General features: G+C 37.0%; 2 protein-coding genes across 3 annotated transcripts in view; one reads left to right on the forward strand and one right to left on the reverse strand.

Moving 5' to 3' along the window:
* RBM18 (RNA binding motif protein 18) overlaps nt 1-20,013 on the reverse strand; it is a 31,782-nt gene extending 11,769 nt beyond the window's left edge. Inside the window, exons 1-4 of the mRNA XM_074292990.1 lie at nt 19,831-20,013; nt 12,688-12,806; nt 2,380-2,506; nt 128-214 (exon numbers count right to left, since the gene is read on the reverse strand). Of these exons, the coding sequence (XP_074149091.1) occupies nt 128-214; nt 2,380-2,506; nt 12,688-12,800 (327 nt within the window). The 5' untranslated portion in view covers nt 12,801-12,806; nt 19,831-20,013. The remainder of the gene's footprint in view (nt 1-127; nt 215-2,379; nt 2,507-12,687; nt 12,807-19,830) is intronic.
* MRRF (mitochondrial ribosome recycling factor) overlaps nt 19,961-27,274 on the forward strand; it is a 52,562-nt gene continuing 45,248 nt past the window's right edge. The window contains exons 1-2 of one of the 2 annotated variants that reach the window (XM_074292987.1): nt 19,961-20,070; nt 26,706-26,916. In XM_074292987.1, the coding sequence (XP_074149088.1) occupies nt 26,733-26,916 (184 nt within the window). In that variant the 5' untranslated portion in view covers nt 19,961-20,070; nt 26,706-26,732. Of the gene's footprint in view, nt 20,184-26,705; nt 26,917-27,274 lie in introns of both variants that reach the window. The other variant, XM_074292989.1, reaches the window with a different exon arrangement.

Below are 27,274 nucleotides of genomic sequence, written 5' to 3' on the forward strand. Positions count from 1 at the left end.
TATCTGCAACAACAACTGGTTAGTCTTGCATGGCAAAATCTGCTGCTCTCAAAGTACATGACCAGTGTTTTCAGCCTCTTACATCTAAGATGCTTTTATTTTTATGTTTCTATTGATTGGGATTCACCTTGACTTGGGCATGTGCCCACCGTACCACCAGCTTCTTAGATAGGGCCAGCTTGCCATTGAGACACTGGATTGCTTGCTCTGCTTCCTACACAGGAAAAAGACCCATGTTAGTAAACAAAGTAAATATAGGGTGGGTTAGATCTGTTATTACAGGGTGATTTCAATTTGGGGAGCTATGCTTTTAACAAGCAACTAACCAATGGGAAAGTGATACAGTGGAGAGAATACTGAGCTGGGATTCAGGGAACCTGGGTTCTAGTCCAGACTCTGCTGCTAACTTCCTTTGTGACCAAAGGCAAGTCATCCCTTTCCCCTCCCTCCCCTCTTCCCCCTCAGGTTTCAGTTTCCCCATCTGTAAAATGAAGGAATAGAATTAAGTTTCTAAAATTCTTTTAAGCAGTAATATTCTACATTCTAAGGATCCTTTCAGCATTGAAGATCTAGGCTTCAAGACTGCATCAAAAAAACAAAAACAAAAAGTGGCCTTGCTGTACATTTTTATCATGAGGACCTTCACAGACTAAAGGCCCCTCAGGGGGGCAAGGAACTCTCATGGAGCTGGACCCATACTTTGTATTCAGTGCAGCCTTGCTTTCAGATGCTGTGGGAGTCAAGGAAACACTGGGCAGGAAAAAGCAGGAGTCAGTCAAGGAGACTAAGCAAGAAGGTAGCTGTGTGAGTCAATCTTTGCACCTGGTTTTCTGAAACAAATACTTTCAACTAATGAAAACACCCTTCCTTTTCAAGGAGCAAAAAAGTTGAAAGGAATTCCTGAACCTGAATATTAGCTGGCCTAGGTCACCCCCAGGAAACCTGGCCCTATGTTCCTGCGCTACCAAACATCCTTGCCCAGTCTGTGTTGACCAAGTTAAGATCTAAAGGGCAATCAGCCAAATGTCTATTTCATGTATGTACTGGGGATGAAAAAGCCATTGAGTGAAGGGAAACTACTAAGAGAGATTGTGATAGAGCATCAGAAGAGTTTTTCTGTTTATGCCCAAGTTCTGCCTTCCAGTATATGAAGTAACCTCTACCATTTGGAGTTGGCTAACACTACTCTATTATACCTGATTATATTGCACACATAACTAGATGGAGAACCATTTCTAATTCATAATGTGAATGGTCACAGTACTTTGCCCATTTCTTATACTATTGTGTGCAAGATCTTTGAGAGGTAGTAGAGGCATACTGTTTTGAAAATAAAGATACAAATAATGCTTTCAATTATCACTGATATGTAAGTAGTTCCCTATTCACTATTTCATTTTATGGCTCTAAGTAGTAGTAAAAAGTAGTCAAAAATAGGTATTACCTTTATTTTATAGCTGAGGAAACTGAGGGACAAGGAGAAGAAGGGCCATGATCCAGGTCATGTGACTAAAGTTATGAATCACAGAATGTGCAATTGGAACATCTCTGGAGATCTAGCCTTCATTTTACAAAGGTGAAACACTCCTGAGAAAGGGATGATGACTTGCCCACAGTCTTGAGATCTTACCTGGTTTTCAGATTTCCAGGTCAGAACTCTTTCCACTATACCATACTATCAATAAGTCATGCAGTACGTCCTCTGAACAGTGAGACAGTGCTCTCTCCAGCTTCCTTGATAAAATAGTAGCCATTTTCAGTGATTCTGAATCAAAGAAAGTACCCATCACATTCTAATATCTGGGAAAAATCAAGAAAAGACCTAGAGTACACTCTTTTTAGGAACATCTGCTAAGAGATAATTTTTAAAAGTTCAGTTCACTCAAAAAATTATTAAGCAAAGTCCCTTGTGCAGCAATACTATATTGTATAGAGTTTCTATTTGTAAATTTCATGATCAAAGCTAGCCCTTTCAAAGGAATGATGATTTAACATAAGAGAAAAAAAGCATCCTGGCTAAAATTAAGATTGTTTGTTGCTCTCCACATACTCATATTTGTATATGTTTCTAGAAGATTTGGAGGTAAGGAATGTATAAACCAATCATAATAAAATAAAATTTATGGATGACCCTTCCCATAGAGTTCTAATACCTCAAGGCCCAAAAGCAAAACTGGCTTTGCTGGCCAGACCCTGAAAACACGAGCAAACTGCTTGAACATTGGAAAAGTCATTTTTATGCTAAATACTAACACTCTCTTTTATTCAATAGCCCAATTGGAAAACAAGTCAAGAGCCTAAACTTTGTACCTAAAAATATGTCTCGGTAGAAGTCAATAAATTAGTTTCAAAACTGCACTGGAGAGACAGCACAGGTACCTGTTTGGTTTCAAAGTTGACAAAACAGTACCCTCGGGGCTGTCCTTCCAAAGCACCAGATTTGTGGAAAAGAAAGTCAAACTGCTTTACTTTGCCAAATTTCTGAAGAAGTTTGAGGAGGTGGTACCTGTTAAAAGAACAATAATAGTCAGGGACAACATGCAAAGAACATGCCACATTTGGTTAGCTACTTATTATGAAATTGGAAAAGGCCAAAGGGGTTGAGAGGAAAATCATTTGCTTCACAGATACTCAATTCTAACAATTTATGTTTCTGTAATGTTTTTTTCATGACAAATCTATTAAGGAAGGTGTGGGGAAACTAAGTAGCCTACACTTGGGAATCAGAATACCTAGGTTCAAATGCTGACTCTGCCTGCCTCCTGTATGTGTGATTTAGGGGAAATTACTTTTGTTTTCTGAGTCTCATATCCTCACGGAAAGGCACTGACTAAACATCTATTGTATACCAGCTACTGTGCACAGTTTGGAGATACAAAGACAGAAATTTCAGGCCTCAAGAAGTTGTCATTCTAATGTAGAGAGACAGTTTACACAAAGAAGATAATGATATAAAATAAATACAAGATAGCTTGGGGAAGGGATTTACTAGAATGTGGGAAAAAGAACACTGGATTTAGAGGAAGAGTATATGGGCTAAGTTCCTGGATGTTACTATGTGTATGACTGTAAGCTAGCAAATGACTTTCCCTTTCCACATTTAATTTCTCATCTGCAAAATGAGGAGGTCATACAAAATGATTTCTAGTCCCTCCCTTTCTGGTCTTCCTCTATTAAAATAAAGTACTGACTATAAAATCTTCTGTTTTTTCTAATATTTTGTAATTCTAGTTCAAGTATTATTCTCATTTTACTCAGAAGGAAACTGAGACTCAGAGAGGTGGCTTCTACTAAGTTATGGAGCCTGAACTTGAACCCATAACTTCTGATGCTTAAATCCAGCTCTACCACACCCTTCTGACTCTTAGCATTCCACCCTGTCCAACGATGTCCTATTTTGTTTGGCAAACGAAGTTGTTTGCCTCTACTTGGAATCATGACTAAAATTATTGTAGTTCTAACATAAAAAACAACCCCTCCCCCACCCGCAACAAACAGCTGTTTGGCCTGCAAGCTCCATTTGTTTTCCTTTTGGACAAGGACTCAAAAATAGTGTCGATTTATTTATTTTTAATTTCTTGGCATCAGAGTGATATTTGTAAATAACTACAATACCACCAAGAACAAAACAAAACAAAACAACTTTGCTCCTACCCGCCCCTCCCCCTCTCCTCCCCCATCTACCCACAACCCCCTAGAAAGCTTTTCCCATCAGATAAGGGCTCTTTTAATGGTCTAACCACCACCAGTAGCATTTCCATAATGGTTTGAGAGTTATTCCCTGATGTGAATGAACACCAGGACAATGGTGAGTCCCAAACTGAGTGGCTGGCCTGGTGCAGAGCTGGGGAACAGTGCCAGTGCCTTTGAATCATCCCTGAATAATTAGCCAGATACACGAGCTGTTGAAGAGCTGAGATCATGGAGAGCCAAAGAAGAAATTTAATCCAGACAAGGGTGTTCACCCCCAAGCTCTTGCTTGCCTCTCCTGCCCCTCACCCCTCTCTCTGGACTACTTACTCCAAGAACTGTTTGGTTTCTATAGAGCTTTTTAAGTTATTCAAACAGATGTGGCCTCAACAGGTTGCCTCGGCCAAGCTCAATTTCCACTTCCTGTCATCTGATGTCGAGGGTGAGACAAACCAACAGCTCTCCCATTTCCTTTTCCGCTGGTCTTCCTCCTGGCACCCTCCACACTATTCAAACCGAGAGTCAAGGCTCTCTCTAAACAATGCTGTCCCTGGGATACTAAAAAGGTATCAGACCACATGCTAAATCTGTTATTACTGGGAATTCTACCCCATAGGGAGCTAGTAATGTTGTCATAGCCTCATTTATGTTCATGGTTTTTTCTAGGCAAAAACTCATCAAGAAAGGGATTTTAAGTAAGGATTCCTTTGGGAAGGGTGGAAGATACAAAATGGAATTGTCCTTTGCATAATCTGATACTGATGGACATGAACAGCACATTTTCCTGAGTTCCCAGGGGGCAAGGAGATATAACACAGACCTACTAGTACTGGATTTCAGGCTCCAAGTAACTGCTGCTCCAAGCTACCTTGAGTTGAGTGCAGTATTTCTTTTCACATTATTCTATAATTCAGCATTCACACAGGCCACAGAGTCTATTCCTGGCATGCCATACCTTGTCACCTCAAACTTTGGGGACTCTTTTCTTCCTTTAACATTTAGCTCAGGTGCTTCCTCCTCTATGAAGCCTTCATTTGATCTAACAGGCTATAAATGAATTTTTTCTCTTTTTAATTTTTCCCTAGAGCATAATTTTCTTTGGATCTCTTTCCCCCATTATACTTGATTTTATGTTTTATTTATTTGTTTTCTTCAACCTGCAAGTAGATTACAAACTCCTGGGGGGAGTATATCCATTTTGTCTTTGCTGGTAAGAGCCTTATGGTGACTGTACACAGTAGGCACTTGAAAACATTTTGCTGAATTGAACTAGTATTAATCCATCCAGAGTGCTCAAGAAAGGCAACATAACCGTTAACCCCCCTTTTCTCAGTTCTCCTGAGATTACTACCTGCTAGTGATAGCTAAATTCCTATGAGAAAGGAAAGGGTTATTATACACAATAAATATAAGTGGTGGTTTTGCTCATTTTTTTCTTTTGTAAAGGCAATCTATAGTGGAGCTTGTAGATTTCACAGATGAGCTATAAAAGCTTCCAAAATGCCTTGGCTTTCAGCTACGGTCTACACATGACACCATTCAAACTATTGCCTGTCCAGTAACTCTTACTTTGTGCCAGCAGTGATCCAATGTCAGATCAAATCAGATTCTTTTTTTTTGGTACATTTGTTAACTGACCCAAAGGCTACTATAGGTGGGTCATCTTTTCTTTAGCTGTTCTGCTTAGTAGCAGGAAGATAAAGTGATGGGCATTTCCTAGGAAATGAATTTTATTCTAATCAGAAAGAAACATGCCAAAAGATTATTCTTTGAAAAGCTGTAACAAACACATTTTGCCCAAGGATTAAGACCTTAAGAGTTCAGGAACATCTGTGAGGTCTATGTCTTTCAACTGCTCCAGGACCTTTCTCTTGTTTGATTATTTCTCAAAATTATCAGAACACTGAAACAAAAGGAATTAACTGTTTACCATTTGGCTTCCTGGAGATGGGGACTGCAAACCCTGATAGTGGACAAAGCATGAAGAGGCTTATTCTCACATCTGCAAGCACTTCTATCTGCTAAAGTAGGGAGGGGGGAAGGGAAGGAGGAGAGTGTAAGAGCTCATTAGTCATCAGAAACTGGCTCTATTTAATGAACTGTGGTCATCAGAGTATTTAACTCTAGAATTATAGTGGAAGATAGCCCTACAACACTCTCTTAGAGAAAGACTCTCTCATCCTGTGGTCGCATCCATCTGCACTTCTATTGGCACTTTCTCAATGTAAAATTGTGAGATTAGATCAGAAGTTTTTGTGATATTGTACAACCTGGCTACAGTCTTATTAGCCCACACAAATTATCACATCTCTTTGATTCAACCAAACTGGATTCCTTGTTGACCCCAGATATTTTTGGGTCTCGATGCCTCTGTTCCCCTCAATAACTTCTCCTTGAATCCTCTATCAATGCTTACTGACATTTTACTATTCTCTGAAGTCCTAACTCAAACAACACCTCCATAAAGTTTTTCTTGACTTCTTAAAATGGAAGATGATTTTTCCCTCATGTGATTGATTTCATAGCACTTTTTATTCCATTTACATTCTAATTTGTCTTATATCTATTCACAAATATATCTTATTCTCTTTCCTATTAGAAAGGGATTGTTTTATATTTATATTTATTATATTTCCCATAGACTTCACCTCAGTATGTGGGACCAAAAAGCTTGCTAGAACATAGAATGAGGATTTCTGAGTTCAAATCCACCACATTCTGTCTAGTAACCCGGGCAAGATACAACCTCACTTAACCACATTTTCCTCACATAAAATAGAGATAATGTGTGGAATAAGAGAACAACTTGGGTTCTCTTAAGTCAGAATATCTGGATTTGAATAAACTTCACTGGGCTTCAGTTTCCTCATATATTACAATGGCTTCAAATTCTTTAATTTCCTAAAGCTTTGAAATAAAATTTCAACTCACTAAAAAATCTTTTGGGAACTCTTATATACATAAAGACACAGACACATAAGAAAATATATCTAAATGTGCAAATGATGACAAAGTTTGGGGGAAGTTGAAGTTCAGAAACTGTATCCTCCTTCCTATTTTATTGGACATTTGAAGGACTAAGGGTATAGAATATTTGCTACACTGTCAAACCCAGTTGTTAACAAGAAATGATTTGATAGGCAAGGAAGAGATCCTAGGATACAGATTTAGAGTTAGATTTTAGAAACAGAGGTTAACCTTATCATTTTATAGATTAGGAGGTCCCTGAGATGGGTGGAAGACAATTTTTGATATTAGGCATCAAAGAAGGCTTCAGAGAGAAGGTGGCATTTCAAAGAGTTATAGTTTAAAAGTGACCTCTAAGATCATTCAGTCTTACTCAAAACTGAAGGATAAAAGTCCTCTACAAGAGAGGTGTTAAACTTGGAGCCCTCAAAAATCCCTGGTATGCCCAAAAAGCAGATTAAAATATAATTAGGAATGTTTAACAAAATAAATAAAAATACAATACTGCCCTGATGTTAATCTGTGATTTTCTAAGTCAATACGTAGGCTGCAGGGAACTGTATCTATATGGGTCTGACACCACTGTTCTACCACATCCTCTAAGTGTTCATTCAATCATTACATGAAAGCTTCCAGGGAAACAATGATCATAATTTCATGTGGAAGTACACTCCAATTTCAAGCAGATCTGATTATTAATGTGCTCTCTGAACCCAAATCTATTGTCACAGTAATTTCTCTGCATACTGTTCACAGTTTTGAACCCTGGGGCTTAGCAAAACAACTAGACTCTCTTTTTTATATGATTTGGGTTTTGGAGTTTCAGTCAGAAATTATAAATTATGGTATATGAAAGGTGTGGAATATTATTGTTCTATAAGAAACAAACAGCAGTAAGATTTCAAAAAGGCCTGGAGAGAGTTACATGAACTAATGCCAAGTGAAATGAGAAGAACCAGGAGATCACTGTACACGGCAACAACAAGATTACGTGATGATCAATTCTAATGGACATGGCTCTTTTCAACAATGAGTTGATTGAGGCCAGTTCCAATGATGTTATGATGAAGAGAGCCATCTGCACCCAGAGAGAGGACTATGGGAATTGAGTGTAAATCACAACATAGCATTTTAACTCTCTTTGTGAAAATAACAGTTTGCTTGCATTTTATTTTCATTCTCATTTTTTTTTCTTTTTGATTTGATTTTTCTTGTGCAGTAAGATAATTGCATAAATATGAATGCATATATTGGATTTAACATATACTTTTATCACGTTTAACACACATTGGATTACTTATCATCTGGGGGAAGGGTGGTGGGGAGAAATTGGAGCACAAGGTTTTACAAGGGTTAATGTTGACAAATTATTCATGCATATTAATGACAGGCAGGGAGCCAAGGCTCAATATGAAGAGGCATCTGTCATGATTCATGTGAAAAAGGAGGAAGAGGTGTGGAAAAGAGCAAGGATATGAGTAGGGTATCAAGATAAGGAGATGTGGAAGGAGAATACAGCAGGAATCAGTCAGTGACTTATAGGTTACAAGGGAAAACTTCACATAGGGCAAAATCCAGTAAGAGGCTTAAAAAGGAAAAATTTGAGAATGAATCCATTAACTAGGCCAATCAGGCCCTAAATTATGCAGATTACTAAATAATATTGTCAATTGGAAGAAAGGAAACTAAAGTACAAAGGTGGGAAGTAGGAAATCTGCATCATTGATGGTAGATGTTTTAATGGATAAGGACATTCAATGACTCAACTTTTTACTCATATGAAATGGGAAACACCTCAATGGACTTTTCCTTTTGGATATCAGGACACCTTTAGAACAACCATATTATTGCATGGAACTACATTAGGCACTGTTTCTACCCTTCAGATTTCCATTCAAATATGCAGAGTAGGGAATGAGAGAAGCATTGGGTATGTTGGAAAGAGTTCTTCTCATGGGCAGTCATTAATCAGATGTGTTACACCTAACAAAATTGTGATTGAATATTACATTAACCAAGTAGGTTAAGTCAATAAAGTATAAGAAGAATAGCAACAGAAATGGAATAATCAGATAAGAGGATTTAGGACTGTAAGAAATCTTAAATATCACCTAGTCTAGCTTCCTTGTTACAGATGAGCAGAATGAGGCAAGAATGTGACCAAGGTGAGAGGTTGAATTAAAATTTAGAGAATCTGACTACATATTTAGTTTGCTTCCTACAATAATATCATGTTATATCTGCATTCTATGTCAGGGTTTTGATAAATGAAGTTAAGAAGCCACAAGAGCAATGGACACTGAAATTACCATGGCCTTCATAGTGGTGATAACTACTAACTTAGATTGATCCATTTTGAAAGGGACAAGTCCTAAGAAATAAAATTAGAAAGGCAGCATGGTGTAATGGTAAAAACACTGGAGTTTGAATCTTTGAACTGAATTGAATCTACATTCCTTCAAAGCTCAGCTCAAATGCTATCTATCCCCTTCAAAAGGCTTTTCCCAGGCCCATTGCTCAATCAGGATCATGTTGTATTTCACCAGTAGATTGTAATCTTCTTAGAGATTAAAGTCAGAGACTACCTCATTTTTGTCTTTGTATCCCCAATGCATAGCACATGGGTGCTTAGTAAGTACTAGCTACATTCTCTTGTTACTACATACCTGTACTCCTTACCCCCACTGCATCATTAATAGGGAACACGGTTTCTTCATCTGACTTATGAAATCCTATAACAGATATTAACCTAAAATTTATGTTATCTAATCTCAACTGGGTTCTCCCTGCAACAAGACAATTTATTTATCCCTCACTAGTTGATTCTCATTCCACCCACCAAAGCAACTTTTCTAAACTTCTCTCCTCAAGCCTTTCACTATAATTCTTAACTCCATCCTTTCATCTGAAGACCTGAACTCATACTTCATCAAAAAATCGAGGCCATTTAACATGATCTTTCTTTTCTCCCCATCTTACAACCACTTGGAATTAGGCTGTGAAGTTCCTGAGAGCAAAGGCTGTTTTTGCCTTTTTTCTTATCCTCAGACTTAGCAAAGCACCAGCAATAAATACTTGCTGATCTAACACTTATCACTCTTTCTTCCTGTATTCCAGTTTCTAATGAAAAAGTGGCCATTCTCCTAGCCAATGCCAACCCTTTTATCCTTACTTTTGATCTTATCTCCTCTAGTTCTTTTTCTGACTGGCCCCATTGCCATACCCATTCTTATTTAATTTTTTTCCTTTCAACTAGTTCCTTCTTATATGTTTACAAACAAAATGTCCCCAAATAGAACTTCTTGTTTTTCCTCCTTAACCCATTCCTCCTTTGAATTTCCCTATTCCTATCAATAGCATCATGCATTTGCAATTTAGTCTCTGTGTTATCCTTGACTCTTCACTTTCTCTCATCTCAACCATCCAACTAATTTCCAAATCTAATTTCTATCTCCACAACCTGTCTCCGCCCCCCCCCCCCAACTGCCACTACCGTAATCCAGGTCCTTTTCTTTCTTGAACTAGTTCAATAACTTTCTAATTTATCTCCTTGCTTCAAATCTTTCCCTACTCTAATCTATCTTTCATACAGTTGCCAAAGTAATTTCTAGAAGTGCAGGTCTGACCATATCACCTTCTTATAAGTCCTCCCATTGTTTCTTTTTTAAATTGAGAATAAACTATAAAGCCCTTCATAATCTGGCTGTGTTCTTTTTTCAGCCTCATAACATTACTCCACTCTACCCACTACGGTGTTGTCAAACTAGCTTTCTGACTGTTTCTCATCTCTTATTGCACTCCCTTTCCCATCCCCACTCCCCAACTCCTTCAGAGTCCTATGCCTTGAATGTCCTTCCTCCCTTCCTCCAACTCTTGGAAACCTGGGTTTCCTTATGTAGGTTTTTTCTGATTCCTTCAGTTCCTCATGCCTTCTCCAACCAGTTATTTTGTATGTGCTTTGTATATACTGATAAAATTTAAGTTTATATAAAAAAACAACAACTTCAAAAGTTAGTTATGCAAATTTATCCAAAAATTGAATGGACTGCCTCTGGAAGTGGTTGTTTCCCCTAACTGGAGGACTTCAAGGAAGGTCCTGATCATAAACATTTATTGCACGTGTTGCAGTGTATTCTTTTTTTACCAAGGGTTGGACTAGATGGCTGCTGAGGTGTCTAGCAGCTGAAAAATTCTGCAACAATTCTGACCTATATACAATCACTTCCCAGTCATTTGTACCTTTTTTTTTTGCTGTCCCAAACCCCAATTGCAGTATGGCTCTTTTCTATTTCATTTTCCCCCTCTTCCCAATTTCTTGTAAGATTCTTTTCAAGTGGGAGCCATTTCTGGCTCAGAGAGTGTGGTCTAAACTCCATTAAAGGAGCTACCCAACTCAGACCATTATCTATGATGATAATTAAGAGTACCTTGAGGGGAAAAAAGTCCCCTTCTTATCTCCCCAGAATGTTTTCTTTTATATGGTACACTGGAAAAAATATTCATTGGTTTGGGAGTCAGGAGAACTGGGTTTCACTTATAGCTTAGCTACAATACCCTGTGTGTCTATGAGCAAGTTGTTCCTTATCTCTGGGTCTCAGTTTTCCTATTGGTAAAACAAGGGCATTGGACTCCATGGTTTCTCCAACTTTAACTTTTTAATAATCTGTATTGAGCAGAACACTTATGAATTAGTGTAATGAGATCCTTTCCCATTGGATAGGAGTACTTGTGCTCCTTCTGGAAATGATTTCTAGCAAAAATAGTTCACCTTAACTACTGAGTGATAAATATGAAAAACAATGGGTCTGAGTAGCAGAATTGGGGAGAAAATATTTAGCAGGAGTAATATAAAATTTTTAAAAAGTTCAGTAACATAAACTGGATCACATTTATACCATTTGAAGTTATATCTCCCAATCCAAACCATATAAAAGATCTGTAATATATTTAAATTCTAGAAGAGAATGAGGGCATCAAAGGTGGGAAGAATAGGATACAGGAGAGAAAAGATGTGTTAATTTTTGAAGTTTACTGGTGTCAAAGACCTTTGAAGTAAAGATTTTTCAAAAAAGTAGCAATTTGCCACAGAGTGCCAGAAGGGGTGCATTGTATGGTATGGAAAGAACATTTTATTTGGTATCAGAAAACCTGGTTGTGAATTTTGACTCTGCTACTTACTAGTTGTGACCTGGGACAAGCCACTTCATCTCTTTAGGCCTCAGTTTCCTCATCTGTAAAATGAAAAGTTTGGACTAAATGACCTCTAAGGTTTATTTCCACTTTAAATCATAACGAACCTATAGTTTTAAGGATTCTTATCCTGCTGGATTGCCACTGAAAACTTCAAATTTACACAAAGAGACAGGATTAATAAATGTGCCAAATGCATATTAAATCTCCAAAGCAGTTGAAAGTTAGAGATGGGAGAAGACATACCCTCAAAAAACCAAAATGCTTAAAATTCTTTTAAAAAAATTCATCAATGTTTCTGCCTCTGCACCTTTACCCATGCTATTCTCTATGTCAAATTGTACATTTCCTCCTTCTCCAGTTCCCCTCCCCTATTCCAATTGTACATTTTATTTATATTTCAAAGAGCAGAGCAAATGCCATATCTTTTAGGAAATTTTTCCAACTCTACCAGTTAGAAAGGATTTTTCTTTTATCAGATCTAGCATTTTATACTCTGATTATGCACTTAACCAGATTTGAATATGTGTTGTTTTCAAAGAATCAACAATTTAGAGCTGGAAGAAATCTTATAGGTGACCTAATCCAACTCCCTCATTTTATAAATAAGGAAGCTGAGGCCCAGATATGTAATATCTATTAATGTATATCCACATTTCATTTCCCCAATTAGGTGCAAACTCCCTGAGGACAGAAGCTGACTTATTTATCTTTGTGATCTCCCATTGCCTAACAGTGTGTTCTGCACATAGCAGGCTCAAAACTCACACTGAATCAATCCTCCTTCCTTACATTAACTTAACCATTTATAATTGTTGAAAGAAAGTCAATTAAACTTACTCTGTGATCTTGGGGTCCAGGTTTCCAATCCATAGCCGATGCCCTTCTTGTAGGGAACCCTCTGAAAGGATAGATGCATTTTCCAGGGGAAGAGTTTTGGTTTCTGCCTCCATCAATCTCTGTGGAATTTCAGATAAAACAAGGAGAGATATTCAGCCAAGAACTAAGATTATATATATATATATATATATATATATATATATATACATACATTTTTTTTTGAGAGGGTGGGGGTAAGTAGAGGAGAAATCACAATACAGACTCTTTAGAGATGAAGGAGAGAAAGAAGAAAAATCACAATATAGACTTTTTTCTTCCTGATACTTTAGTAAGTCCCTCTAATATTACTCTCATAGGCATAAAGGATTTAGTCCTGGAAAGAGTTTTAAAGATCAGAGGTTCATTAATCTTTTCCTTGAAGGGATCTTAGCAATCACTCAGTCCAACTCCTTCTTTTAAAAGAGGTGGCAATATAAGTTCAGAGTAAAGAAGTGATTAGCTTAAAGTCACATGATTTTAGAATTGGATTTGAATCCAGGCCCTCTGACTCCATATCAGTTCTCTTTTTACTATAACATATTGCTTTCAGAATGAGGAGGTAAGACCATATGACTTCTTGATGTTCCCATTCAAATCACAAATTTCAGCTACCTTAACCTCAGCACCAATACCTAGGGACAGCTCCTTTGATAGCTGTGGCAAAGAAACTCTATATGAAATGCTGAGGATGAATAGGCAGAATGTCAATAGAACTTATGGAGGCAGTTGGGTGGCTCAGTTGATAGAGCACTGGGCCTGGAGTCAGGAAGACCTGAGAAAGGGTATACAAAGATTGAGGGTGTAGATGTAAATTAACTTTAATGTGATGATATAAAAAAGAAATTAGGGGTGGAAAAAGGATTGTACTGGGAAAAATGGAAAGGACAGAGGTAAAGTGGGGTGAATTACATGAAGAGGCACAAAAGACAGTAGAAGGAAAGAAGGGAGGTGAATAAGCCTTGTTAATTTCATTGGAGATTGGGGAAAAGAAAAGGAAGGCAGATTGATAGGGAGATGGGGATCAGAAGCAAAATACTGGTGAAAAAGGGAAAGGGTGAAAGGAGAGATGAAAGTATAATATGGGGAAAATAAGATGGCAGGAAATATAGAGTTAGTATGCATATATTCACTATGAACAAAAATGGAATGAACTCTCCCATAAAATTGATGCAGATAGCATTGATTAAAAGTCAGATGTTTACAATATGTTGTTTATAAAAAACACAATTGAAGCAGAGAAATATATACAGAGGAAAGGGAAAAGACTGAAGTAGAACATACTATGTTTTAGCTAAATTGAAAAAAATAAAAAAATAAAAAAAAAGAAGAGATAAGGAAAGAAACCTCATCTTGCTAAAGGGTACCACAAATACAATACTAAACATATTTGTACCAAGTGGTACAACATCCAAATTTTTAGAGAAGTTAAATGAGCTGCAAGAAGAAATAGACAGTAAAACTGTAACAGACACAGCAACCACAAGATTATACAATGATAAATTCTGATGGACATGACTCTCTTCAACAATGAGATGATTCAAATCAGTTCCAATTGTTCAGTAATGAAGAGAGCCATCTACACCCGAAAAGAGGACTGTGGCAACTGAATGTGGTTCATAACATAGCATTTTCACTCTTTTTGTTGTTGTTTGTTTGCATTTTATTTTGCTTCTCTCTCTCTCTCTTTTTTTTACTGGTTTGATTTGATTTTTCTTGTGCAGCACAATAATTGTATAAATATGTATGCATATATTGGATTTAACATGTATATTTCTAACATGTTCAACATTTATTGGACTACTTGCCATCTAGGGGAGGGTGTGGGGGAAAAAGGGAGGAAAACTGGAACACAAAGTTTTGCAAAGGTTAATGTTGAAGAATTGTCCATGCATGTTTTGAAAAATAAAAATCTTTTAAAAAAAAATAAACCTATACTAGTGGGGAATCTCAACCTTTCTCTCTCTCAGAATTAGATAAACTTAACCACAAAATAAACAAGAAGTTAAGGAGGTGAATAGAAAAGCTAAGTATGACTTTAGAGAAAACAGTAGTATATGGCACCTACATAAAACTAACCATGTTTTAGGGCTTTAAAAAACCTCACTATCAAATTCAGAAAAGCATAAATAGTTAATGTATCCTTTTCAGATCATGATGCAACAAAATTACATATAATAAAATGTCGTGGAAAAAGGGACCAAAGATTAATTGAAAACTAAATAATCTTTAATCTAAAAGAATGAGTGGGTTAAAAATCAAATCATAGAAACAATCAATAATTTCATCCAAGAGAATGACAATGAGACAACATACCAAAACTTATAGAATGCTGCCAAAGCAGTTGTTAGGGGAAATTATGCAACTAAAAAAGCTAGAAAAACAACAAATTAAAAATCCCCTAATAAATATTAAATTAGAAATTCTGAATGTGAGAGATCGATCAAATTGAAAGTAAGAAAACTATTGAACTAATAAATAAAACTAAGAGTAAACCAACAAAATAGACAAAACTTTGGTTAATTTAGTTAGAAAAAGGAAAGAAGAAAACCAAATTACAAGTATCAAAAATGAAAAGGGTAAACTTACAACCAATGAAAAGGAAAAGCAATAATTAGGAGTTATTTTACCTTATTTATTTAACTGTATACCAACAAATCTGATAATCTAAGTGAAATGGATGAATATTTACAAAAATATAGATTAACCAGAATAACAAAAAAAAGGAAACAAAATACTTAAATAGTCACATTTTAGAAAAAGAAATTGAAAAGATCATCAATGAACTCTCTAAGAAAAAATCTCCAGGACCAGATGGATTTACAAGTGAATTGTATCAAACATGTAAAGTACAATTAATTGTTATACTAGATAAAATATCTGGAAAAATAGGTGAAGAAGGAATCCTGCCAAACTCTTTTTTATGACACAAATATGGTGCTAATACATAAAGTAGGAAGAGCCAAAATAGAGAAAGAAAATTACAGACCAATTTCCCTAATGAATATTGGTACAAATTTTTTAAATAAAATATTGCAAGGAGATTAAAATAACTTATTGGCAAGATAATATACTATGGCCACATGGGATTTATACTAGGAAAGCAGGGATGGTTCAATATCAGGAAAACTATCAGCATAATGACCATATCAACAACAAAATTTAACAAATCATGATATCTTAAGAGATATTGAAAAAGCATTTGGGGGCAGCTAGGTGGCACAGTGGATAGAGCACCAGCCTTGAATTCAGGAGGATCCGAGTTCAAATCTAGTCTCAGACACTTAATATTTCCTAGCTGTGTGACCCTGGGCAAGTCACTTAACCCCAGCCTCAAAAAAAAGAGGAACTATATATGAACACAATTAACAAAACACTTTTCACACAAATAGTTACATTGAAATAAATGGAAGAATATCAAGTGCTTATAGGTAGGCTGAGCTAATATAATAAAAATAACAATTCTACCTAAATTAATCTACTTATTTAGTGTCAAAGCAATCAAACTGACAAAAAATTACTTGATAGAGCTAAAAAAATTTTTTTTTAAAAATTCATCTAGAAGAACAAGAGATGAAGAATATCAAGGAAAATGAAAAAAAAAAAAAAAAGAATGAAAAAAGAAAATGCAAAGGCAGGTTCCCTTTGACCTAAAATTATATAATCAAATGGCAGTCATCAAAACCATTTGGTACTGGCTAAGAAGTGGATAAGTGAAATAGGTTAGGTACAAGAGACACAATAGTCAATCATAATAGTAATCTAATATTTGATAAATCTAAACACTCTAGCTTCCGGAATAAGAACTCACTACTTGAAAAAAACTGCTGGGTAAATTAGAAAATAGTATGGCAGAAACTAGACACTGACCAACATTTCACTCTATATCAAAATAAGATAAGGTTGAAGTGTGTTCATAATTAAGACATAAAGGGCGATATTATAAGCAAATTAGGATAACAGGGGATAGTCTGCCTACCAGATCTGTGGAGAAGAGTGGAATTTATGGCAAAAGTAGAACTAGAGAATATGATGAAATGCAAAATGAATCATTTTGATTACATAAAATTAAAAAGGTTTTGCACAAACAAAATCAATGTAGCCAAGATCAGAGGGGAAGCAGAAAGTTGGGAAATTTTTTTTACAGCCAACATTTCGATAAAGGCCTCGTTTCTAAAATATAGAATTGACTCAAATTTATAAGAATACAAGTCATTCCCCAATTGATAAATGGTCAAAGGATGTAAACATAAATTTTTCAGATGAAGAAATGAAAGCCATTTCTAGTCATATGAAAAAATGCTCTAAATCATTATTGATCAGAGAAATGCAAATTAAGGCAACTCTAGACATACCTCTCAGACTGGCTAAGATGACAGGAAAGGATAATGATAAAGTTTGAAGGGGATGTGGGAAAAGTGGGGCATCAATGCATTGTTGGTGGAGTTGTGAAGTGATCCAACCATTCTGGAGAGCAATTTGGAACTATGCCCAAAGGGCTATAAAACCATGCATCTTAGATCTAGCAATGTCATTACTGGGGCTTGTCTCCCAAAGAGATCATAAAAGAGAGAAAAGGACTCATATGTGCAAAAATGTTTGTAGCAGCCCTTTATGTAAGTGGCAAGGAACTGGAAATTGAGTAGATGCCCATCAATTAGGAAATGGCTGAATAAGTGATGATATATTAATATAATGGAATATTACTGTTCTATAAGAATTCATGAACAACTGATTTCTAAATTTTGAAAAAGCCTGGAAAGATTTATATGAATTGATGCTGAGAGGAGTAGAAGCAAGAGAACACTATACAGAGTAACAGTATGGCTCGTAAACATTATACAGAGTAACACAATGTGGACTGTGAACTACTATAAAGAGTAACAAAGTATAGACAGTGATAGACATGACTCTTCTCAGCAATTTGGTGATCTAGGATAACTTCAATGTACTTGGCTATCCAAGTACATCCAGAAAGAGAACTATGGAAACTGAAGGGATCAAAGCATACTATTTTCATTTTTTGTTGTTCTTTTCTTTCTCATGGTTTTTTCCATTTTGAGCTGGATTTTCTTGCACAACATGACAAATATGGAACTATGTTTTAACAAGAGCTGCACATATCAGATTACTTTCTGTCACAGGTAAAGGTATATATGTATGGGAGGGAGAAAATTTTGGAACACAAAGTCTTATAAAAAAATGAATACTGAAAACTTTTTACATGTATTTGGAAAATAAAATGCTATTGAAAATTTAAAAAATATAAAAAGAAAACCACAAAGATCTGGACATGTTAATTTCAGTTTAACAAGTGTTATATAAAATATATGTAGTATAGACATCTGGGGCAGTTTCTTCTAGTTGAGAAGCACTCTGTACTGAAGCATTTGAAGGGAAAATCAATCAATAAGCATTTATTAAATGTTTACTATTTATCAGGCACTAGGGCAAAAACAGGTCTTGAATTTGTGTAATTTATACATATGTATATATATATATATATATTTTTTTTTTCCCCAGTTAGTCAGCATTCTTAAGCTTCTAAAGATGTTTGGTTTTTTCTTTTTTATATAAAGCTTTTCATTTTCAGAACACATGCATAGAGAATTTTTAATAGTCCCCCTTGCAAACCTTGGGTTCCAAAATTTTTCTCTCCCTTCCCCCCCATATAGCAAGTAATCCAATATATGTTAAATATGCGCAATTCTCCTATACATATTTCTACAATTATCATGCTACACAAGAGAAATCAGATAAAAAAAATGAGAAAGAAAACAAAATACAAGCAAACTACAACAAAAAAAGGTGAAAATACAATATTGTGATCCATACTCAATCCCCAGGGTCCTCTCTGGAGGAGGAAAAGAGGGGATGGTTCTCTTCTTCACAAGAGCATTGGAACTGATCATCCTGCTGGTAAAAAGAGCCACGATCATCAGAATTGATCATCATATAATCTTGTTGTATACAATGATCTCCTGGTTCTGCTCATTTCACTCAGCATCAGTTCATATAAGTCTCTCTAGGCCTCTGAAATCATCCTGCTGATTGTTTATGGTATATAGTTTATATTCTAATGGTGAAGATAACATGTAAACACCTCTATACAAGATATGTAGAGAGTGGATGGAAAATAACTTTAAAGAAAACTTTAGCAATGAGAGATGGGGGAGGGGACGTGGGACCTGGAAAGGCCTCCTGAAGAAAATGGGCTTTGGGTGGACCTCTTTGAAGCCTTTGAGTCACTCAGACTTAATTAAACGTCTGCAATAAGGTAAAGGAACTGGGGGCAGCTAATGCCGAAGTGCAACACGAGAGACAGAATGCTGGGTTCCAGGACTAGCAGGCAGTCAGTAAGGAAAAGATCGGGAGTAAGCTGTATGAAGTCCACAAAGCTGGAAGAGACCTGGTTGTGAAGAGCTTTAAATGCTACCCAGATCTTTACACGTGACCCTAGAAATGGCCGGGAAGCCATGGGGGTGTAAGTGGAGTGTTTGTGAGATTCAGTCACTGTTGCAACTGAAAGGAGGAAAGATGGACTTGCTCCTTGTCTCACTCCTGGAGATGTCCTTCGTTACCTATGTATGTAGCCTTCTTGGTGGGGCCGAGAACACACAGGTCAGTTTCACACCTCGGCAAGCTCTGGGCTTCCCAAAGGAAGAGGATGTGTTTGGTCTTTTTATCTGGAGTTTTGCACAACTTCAGCCGCACAGCGCGTAATTAAATGTCTGACTTGAACTGGTTTATTGAAATCTCTGAAGAATTGTGGCGTTTCTAGGAGACAGTTCCGATTAAACAACCACAAGAGTGATACAAAGTGGCCCAGGCCCGTTCGGAGCATGCTGGGAACCGCACGGGAAGCGAAGGGCAGTTATAAGGGCATGTAACCAATGCTTGAAGAACTGACCTGAAGAGGAGGGGGAGAGGCGGAGGGGCGCGAAAGGGAAGGAGGCACGGAGGAGCACGGGGGACAAGGGAGAAGCCGAGAGCGAGGTGCGAGCGGAGATGGGGGTAGGGAGCAAGGAGGAACTGTCGCTACAAGAGGAACAGGGAGAGAAGGCGGCTGACACTGAACGGGGGAGTCCCCGGCGGGCCTCAACTCACCCTCTGGATTCAGGCCTGATCCCTCGGTTCCTCCCGCCGCTAAGGCGGCTACGGTTCGGGATTCCACCACCTGACTCCAACCGCCAGGCCCGGACCCCGACCTCCCTTCTTCCCCTCTTTGACTCCGCCACAGCCACCACCGATGCGCCTGCGCAACTTGCGCCGTTTCGTGACGTCACAGGCCTGCGTTGATGACGTGCGACCAGCTCGAAGCCTGTTTCCCCGGCCGCGGAAGCCACGGTGAGTCCGATCCTCGGCCCAGCTTCGCTTTTGGGCAGGTGGGATCGCCGCGGAGCCTGAGAGACAGAAGCGTGCGTGCAGGAGTCCAAGCCCTGAAAGGAGTAGGCTTACAGGTCCAAAACATTATCACTCTCAAGCTCCCAATCCTCGGCCCCCCCAACTCCCGGCCCCCCAAGAGTTCGAGTTGACCTTTGCGTGAAGGGCGGAGCTTGTCGCCCTAAAGTGAGGCTGGGGCGTGGGCGGGGCTTCTGAACTCTGCAGACTAAGTGGGCTGGGGGTGGGGCCTGTCATTTCAGATCGAGGTTGGGGCAGGGCCTGCGTTCTATCCTAAAGGTTTAAGGGGAAGGGGGCGGTGTTCGTCACTCTGGAGCGAGTAGTTTTTAGCCAATCCGTGGGCTAATGAAGAGCTTCTTAAAACATTTCAGCTCCTTAACACTCTTAAACATTTTTGAGGACCGGGAAGACCTTTTATTTATTTAGGAATTGTATTATATTGTATTGTATTAGTAAATACAATATTTATTGTATTAGAATTTAAAAGAAAATTAAAAAGTAATTCATTTCAAAGTAGCAATAATAAACCCATTAGGTATTAGCATAAATAATAATGCAAAAAACTATATTTTCTGAAACAAAATTAGAATAGCATTTTTATTTTTATTTTATTTTTTTTACATATCTGGCTTAATAGAAGACAGCTGGATTCTCATATTTATTTCCCTCTAATCTGCTGGGGTATATTAAAATATCATAAATAAGATAAATAATATTATTATGAAAATCACCTTCCCACTAGGGGGCCCATATCTTGAAAACCTTTGTGACCTAGAGTATTGAAACCTAAGAAAGTCATAATTTTCCATTAGCCTCAAGCAACAATCATTGATCATATAATTTAATGCTAGAAACAACTCTCATTCAATTAGCTACTAAATGCATACTATGTGCTAAGTTTTGGGGTTGCAAAAAAAAAAAAAAGCAAAAGGCAGTTCCTACCCTTAGGGAGCTCACATGTAGTGAAGGAGACAAACATATGCAAACAAGCTGCATGTAAAATAAATAGGAAATAATTAGCACAGGGAAGGCATTAGAATTATGAAGGATTCCTATAGGAGATGGGACTTTAATTGAGATTTAAAGGAAACCAGGGAAGGTAGTAGAGGGAGTTGAGGAAGGAGAGCCCTTAGGCATGAAAATGCCCACAAGTGAAAGATAGAATGTCTTGTTTAAGTATCACTGGTTTGAAGAGTACCTGGTGAGAAATAAGGTATAAGTAGACTGGAAAGATAGTAGGGGACTAGGTTGTGAAAAGCTTTGAACAGCAAGTAGAAGATTTTGCATTTGATCCTGGAGATAATACGGAAGTGCTGAAATTTATTGAGTGGGGATGGTTACATTGTTGGACTTGTTCTTTAGGAAAATCACTTGTGTCTGGATGGAGGATGGATTGGAGTGAGGAGAGGCAAGGCAGGCTGGCCCACCAGAAGGCCATTGGAAGTGTCAGAAGAGATAGGGGGATGAGAGATAATGCAAAAGTGAAGTCTGCACACCTTAGCAATAGGTTGGACATGGGTGATGAAAGATATTGAGAAGCTCAGGCTGATTTTGAGGTTTCAAGCTTGAAGAACTAGGAGCATGATGATGCCTTTTACAATGATAGAGAAAGCAGAAGGGAAGGAAGTTTTAGATGGAAAGATGAGTTCTGTTTTGGACATATTGAATTTAAGATATCTATTGAATATCGGAATCTAATACTTAATGTGCAACAAGAAAATGGGATTTACACACATATATTGTATCTAGGTTATATTGTAACACATGTAAAATGTATGGGATTGCCTGTCATCGGGGGGAGGGAGTGAAGGGAGGGGGGGATAATTTGGAAAAATGAATACAAGGGATAATATTATTTAAAAAAATTACTCATGCATATATACTGTGGGGAAAAAATTCTAAAAAAAAAAAAAGATATCTATTGAATATCCATCCAGTTTGAGATATCTGAAAGACACTTGGAGATATGAGTTTGGAGGTCAACAGAGAGGTTGGGACAGGCGAGGTAGATATGAAAATTATCATCATAGAGAGAAATTAAATCTGTGGGCACTGATGAAATCACCAAGAGAAATAGTCTAGAGAGAAAAGGGAAGACAGCCCAGGATGGAACCTTGTGGGACATCTAGAGTTAGAGGGCATGAGCTGGAGGAGGATCCAGAAAAGGAGCAATCATATGGATGGAAAGAGAACCAGGAGAGAGTGGTGTCTAGAGAGAAAAGAGTATCAAGGAAGAGAGAGTGCTCAACAGTGTCAGAAGCTGCAGGGAGGTCAAGAATGAAGATAGAGAAAAGGCCATTGGGTTTTTGGCCTCTTTGTGTGAGAAGAAGGGGATAGTGGCAAAAAACCACTAGATGAAGGATATGAGTCAAGAGTGGAGAAGAAGGAACTCAGAGTGAATGGCCTCAATTTTTTCTGTAAAATTAGAGTCAAGGTTCTCAGCTGAGTGTAAGCAGGAAGAGGTTTGAGGAGGAAGGAAAAGCTGGACAAGAGTCTTTGTGAACGATTTATAAGGTAGGTATGGGAAGATTACCTAGCAGCAGTGAGTAACCAGCTGAAGTTGTATACTATAAATTTGTAGTATTCTAGTTCAGATTGGTTGCATGATTCTTTCAACCTTTAGGGTCATCTGGTTCAGTCCCATTATTTAAGTTATTGGAGAAGCAATATAGTACCAAATATGTTAGTCTGGCTTGGAATATGCTAAAGACCTGGCTTGGAATTATTCTGATACTTATTTGGTGTATGAATAAGTTACTTGGATAGTTACTTAGACCTCTCTACCCTTCATCTTTCTCACCTATAAAATGGATGTGATGATACCTGCCCTATATCTTATTTCTACAATAACATATATAAAATCCTTTTGTAAAACTTAAAGCAATATAGTAGCTGCTGTTTAAAACCATATATTTCGACTCCAAATCATTGCATTGGATGGCAGGGACCTTGGAGATAATAAAGTCTAATACTCTCATTTTACATGTGGGAAGATTAAAACCAATAGAGGTGAACCTTTTTCTTATTCCAACATACTTATATTACTCATATGTTCATTCATTTTTTGTTTCAGCCACAGACTTTCTTTCTCTTCCTTGAAACATCCCAGGCCAAATATCTCATTTTTGTGCCTTGTTTCACTTGTGAAACTCCTTAGTTTCCTTCAGATTTGAGGCCTTTACTGGTTTCCCTAGCTCCTGATACTTCCATCTCCTTCTGAATTATCTTACATGTTTTAAATATTTTGAAATACTTTTATTTACAAATGTAGCTGCTGTCTTTTCCAGTAGAAAATAAATTTTCTGAGGAACTGATAGACTGTTTCATTTTTGTTTTTTGTAACCTCAGTGCCTCATGCTGGGTAGGCATTTAATATTTGTTGATGAGTCACAAACTTTTCCCCTCCAACTGACCTTACCTTACTTTCTTTACTAATTGATCAGAAACTTGGAAAAATTACCATTAGTAGAGTCTTCCTGATGAGAACTTGTCTCTTAGCCTCAAAACTAAAGTCAAATAATCTTAATGATACTCAGAAGATGAGTTGATTGTCTAGGTTCTTTTGGATCCCTTAGCCACCTTGTCATGTGTCATTTTTTATTTCCTTAACTTATTGAATACTTCATTGGAAAATGAGGGAGAGGAAGAAGGTGAAACTTGAGTCAGGCAATGATGTAGGTCCACATCTGCCCTGTTAATAAAAAGGTTTAGAAGAGAAAGAGGAAGAATGATTTAGGGATTAGGAATTTTAGAGATGAATTTTTTGGAGAAAGTTGTTACTGATTTTTAAAAAATATATAAAGAAAAGACTGTGTAGCAAAAGGATAACAAGTTGGACTTTTTTGGATAAAAGTAATGAACATATTGTTCATTTCTGTGGACTTCCATTTCATTTAAAACATGAGGGGGCTGAACTGGATGGTTAGAAATCTAGGGGCCTAAAATTCTATGTTCTGAGGTTCCTTTTAGTGTTAATATTATTGTGTCCTAACCTCATGTTCAGAGATTCCTTTCAGATCTGACATTTTATGCCTAAGGACATTTCCAGCTCTAAAATAGAATTTTAATTCTAATGTTTTATGTTTTGAGATCCCCTTAGCTCTAATGATTCCCCCCCCCCCCAATTCCTTGTAGATTTAGCAGTATTTTGTAAGGCTGCTTCCATCTCTTATATAATTAAATTTCATAAGCTTTGGAGTTGAAAGGGACCTTAGAAATAGTTTGAGAGGAAAACACTGTTCAGTGTTACATAGACAAGAAGAGGGTAGCAAAGCTGAGATTTGAATTTAAGGTATTTGGATTCCTCAGCTAGTGCTTGTTCTATTTTCTAAAATGTTGTTACAATGTCTCTTATAATTCTAATATACCATTTCTTTCTTTTTTGTTTTTAATCTTTTGCAATTCTTTCTCCTTGCAAATGTAATTAAACATTGTTTTTAGTGTACCCTATAATAAATGTATCATTGTATTACTTGATAAGCTAGTAACATTATTGGACTTTTCCTTTCAAATTTCCTGACTTATGTGCAATTAAAATCTTAGTCTTAAATGTTGCAGTAAATGTAGGTTATTTATAGAAGCTCTTTTCCGGTTCTTTTATACTAGTTCTACTTTGGGGTTCTGTATTTTCTTTGAAAAGTTATTTATTTCTGACTTAATTCTAATTTTTATTGGTGTACTGCTTTATATTATGACTTCCAGCAAGCTTATCTCAAATTGAGCAGGCAGATTGAAGCACATGGTAAATTTAAAAAATTCAAACAGTTCTTCCCACCAATACCCTCTCCTCCTTCTCCCCCCCCCCCAAAAAAAAAAACCACAACACCATCCAACCCTGCACATAATTAAAAGCCCATATTTGGACATAGGTATGGGTTGAACAGTGACCATATTTGGCAGAAGCCCAGATTTAGAAACCTCACTTGAAGCCAACCTTTTACATAGAGCTCTGCAAAAATAGATCAGTGGTACTGCTATACCTGGTAATATAAATTCCCGTGTTCCTATTGGCTCCATACATAGCTGGGCGATGGCCTGCATTCTTTGCTGCTAAGGAAATACTAATTACTTTTGTAAAATTCATGTGTTCATAGTAACAGGAGGAGAAACTATTCATGTTTAACCCATTGGTTTGCATTTAGGGAAAGGCCATTTATAAATAAAGAAAAAAAATTTTTTTTAAATTAATGGTGATGGGGCAGGTAGGTGACTTAGTGGATAGAGCTCCAGTTCTGAAGTCAAGAGAATCTAAGTTCAAATTTGGTCTCAGACACTTAATACTTACTAGCTGTGTGACCCTGAGGAAGTCACTTAACCCCAATTGCCTCAGCAAAAAATAAAATGAAATAAAAAATAATGGTGATTATTGAAAGTAGCATTGCAAAGTAGACAAGAGTGCTGGGTTTATAATCAGGAAGACCTGAGGTTATATGGCACATTACAAAATCTTGTTCTGTGAATCTGGGCATGTTACTAAAATTTTTATGTTTCTCAGGCAGCAAGCTCTTGAGTACTTATCTACTAAGTCATAGATGGATTGCCATACAGTCTTCCACTCTGAAGTTACAGATACATGTGACTCTTAATTGACTTAAACTGAAATATGAGTATTTGAAAGAAAAAACCAAGGCATTATAGAAAGTTAGAAATGTAAAGGAATTCAGAGTATGACATGTTTGAACAGAGAATGTTAAAATTGAAAGTTGCCTTAGAGATCATCTTACAGGTAAAGGAACCTGAGGCCCCAAGAAGGGAAATAGCTGTTAGGGTGATATAATTAGTAAGTGGCAGGGCTAGGACTAGACCTCAGGTTTCTTAATTGTCATCCCTATACACTGTATCATATTCCTTCTTTAGAGGGACTCATTCATTTTGAGAGGAAGTTTATAAATGAAAACTGGAACTAATTGGTAAAGATGGCAGACTCAGGGTGTTGGCTAATTTATTCATTTAAAACAGTGCCTTGCACAGAGCAGGTGCTCAAGAAATAGTTGTTGAATGAACAAAATACTCACTAAGTTATATTATCTCCCTGCATTCCCCAGCTGTGTGAGAGAGCCCCTTTTTTCTTTCCAAAGCTATGAATACAACATTGCTATTCAACAATTATGTAGTTCTATCACAGAGGTAGCTGCAGGCTGGAAAATCTTTGAGGGTTTAAAACTATAGAAATATAATGAGTAACTTGTGTTCACACAGAGGAGAATGGCATCTTCCAGAGCTCTAGCACCAAAAACATTAAAAGCCTCAGATCTGATCCATGCTTTAGACTTGTAGTGAAGAAAAGTACATTCTAATTTGTAATCAGTGCATATGGAGCAGAAGACAATTTTAATTAAAAGCTGTCATGCAATTTTTCCCATCATTTTGTGCCTGTTGAGGCTTTTAAAAAAAATCAGCTTAAAACCTACCTCCTATAATCTGTATTCCCTGTTTACAATATAACATACTCACAATTTTGTATGTTTTTTCCACATAAGCATTTCATTATACTCAACGAGGTTCAGATTGCTGGAATGGCCTCTTGTCTCAATGTTCACTGTGTATTTCATGTGTGTGAAAGGCTTTTCTTTCTTTTATAGGTGGTTTCTCAAGAATCATTTTGAACCATGGCTTTGGGACTCAGATGCTTTCGTGGGGTGCAGCCTGCATTTTGCAACTCTCTTTTAGTCTTGATAAAGCCTGTTTCAGAAGTTAGGCTGAGTAGTATGAATATAACCTGCAATGACTGCCAGCAATGTGGGGCCTTTCCAATTGTGCCAATCCGACATTTTGCTACCAAGAAAGCCAAAGGTATGGAGAGCATACCTTAATCTCTTTCTCTCTCTTTTGTTGTTGTTGTGGTTTTCAGATACAGTCATAGAACTATCACAGAACAGAGCTGGAAGGTACCATAACACATGATAATAATTATAGTTCATTCAAGTTAAAATGGAATTTCTTAGAACTGAGAGAAATCTTAATATATAGAATATTGAAGCAATGAAACACAATATATATTAAAATGGAAAGTAGTCCTAGAACTCATAGTGCTAGAAGTAGAAGATTCCTCAGCCACAGAATGTTAGAATAATAGAATACAGAATAAGTTTTATGTGGTCTCACATCTTAATAATGATAATAATTAATAACAGATAACATTTATAGTATT

This window comes from Sminthopsis crassicaudata, chromosome 2 (assembly GCF_048593235.1).
Source record: "Sminthopsis crassicaudata isolate SCR6 chromosome 2, ASM4859323v1, whole genome shotgun sequence".
Classification (NCBI taxonomy): Eukaryota; Metazoa; Chordata; class Mammalia; order Dasyuromorphia; family Dasyuridae; genus Sminthopsis; species Sminthopsis crassicaudata.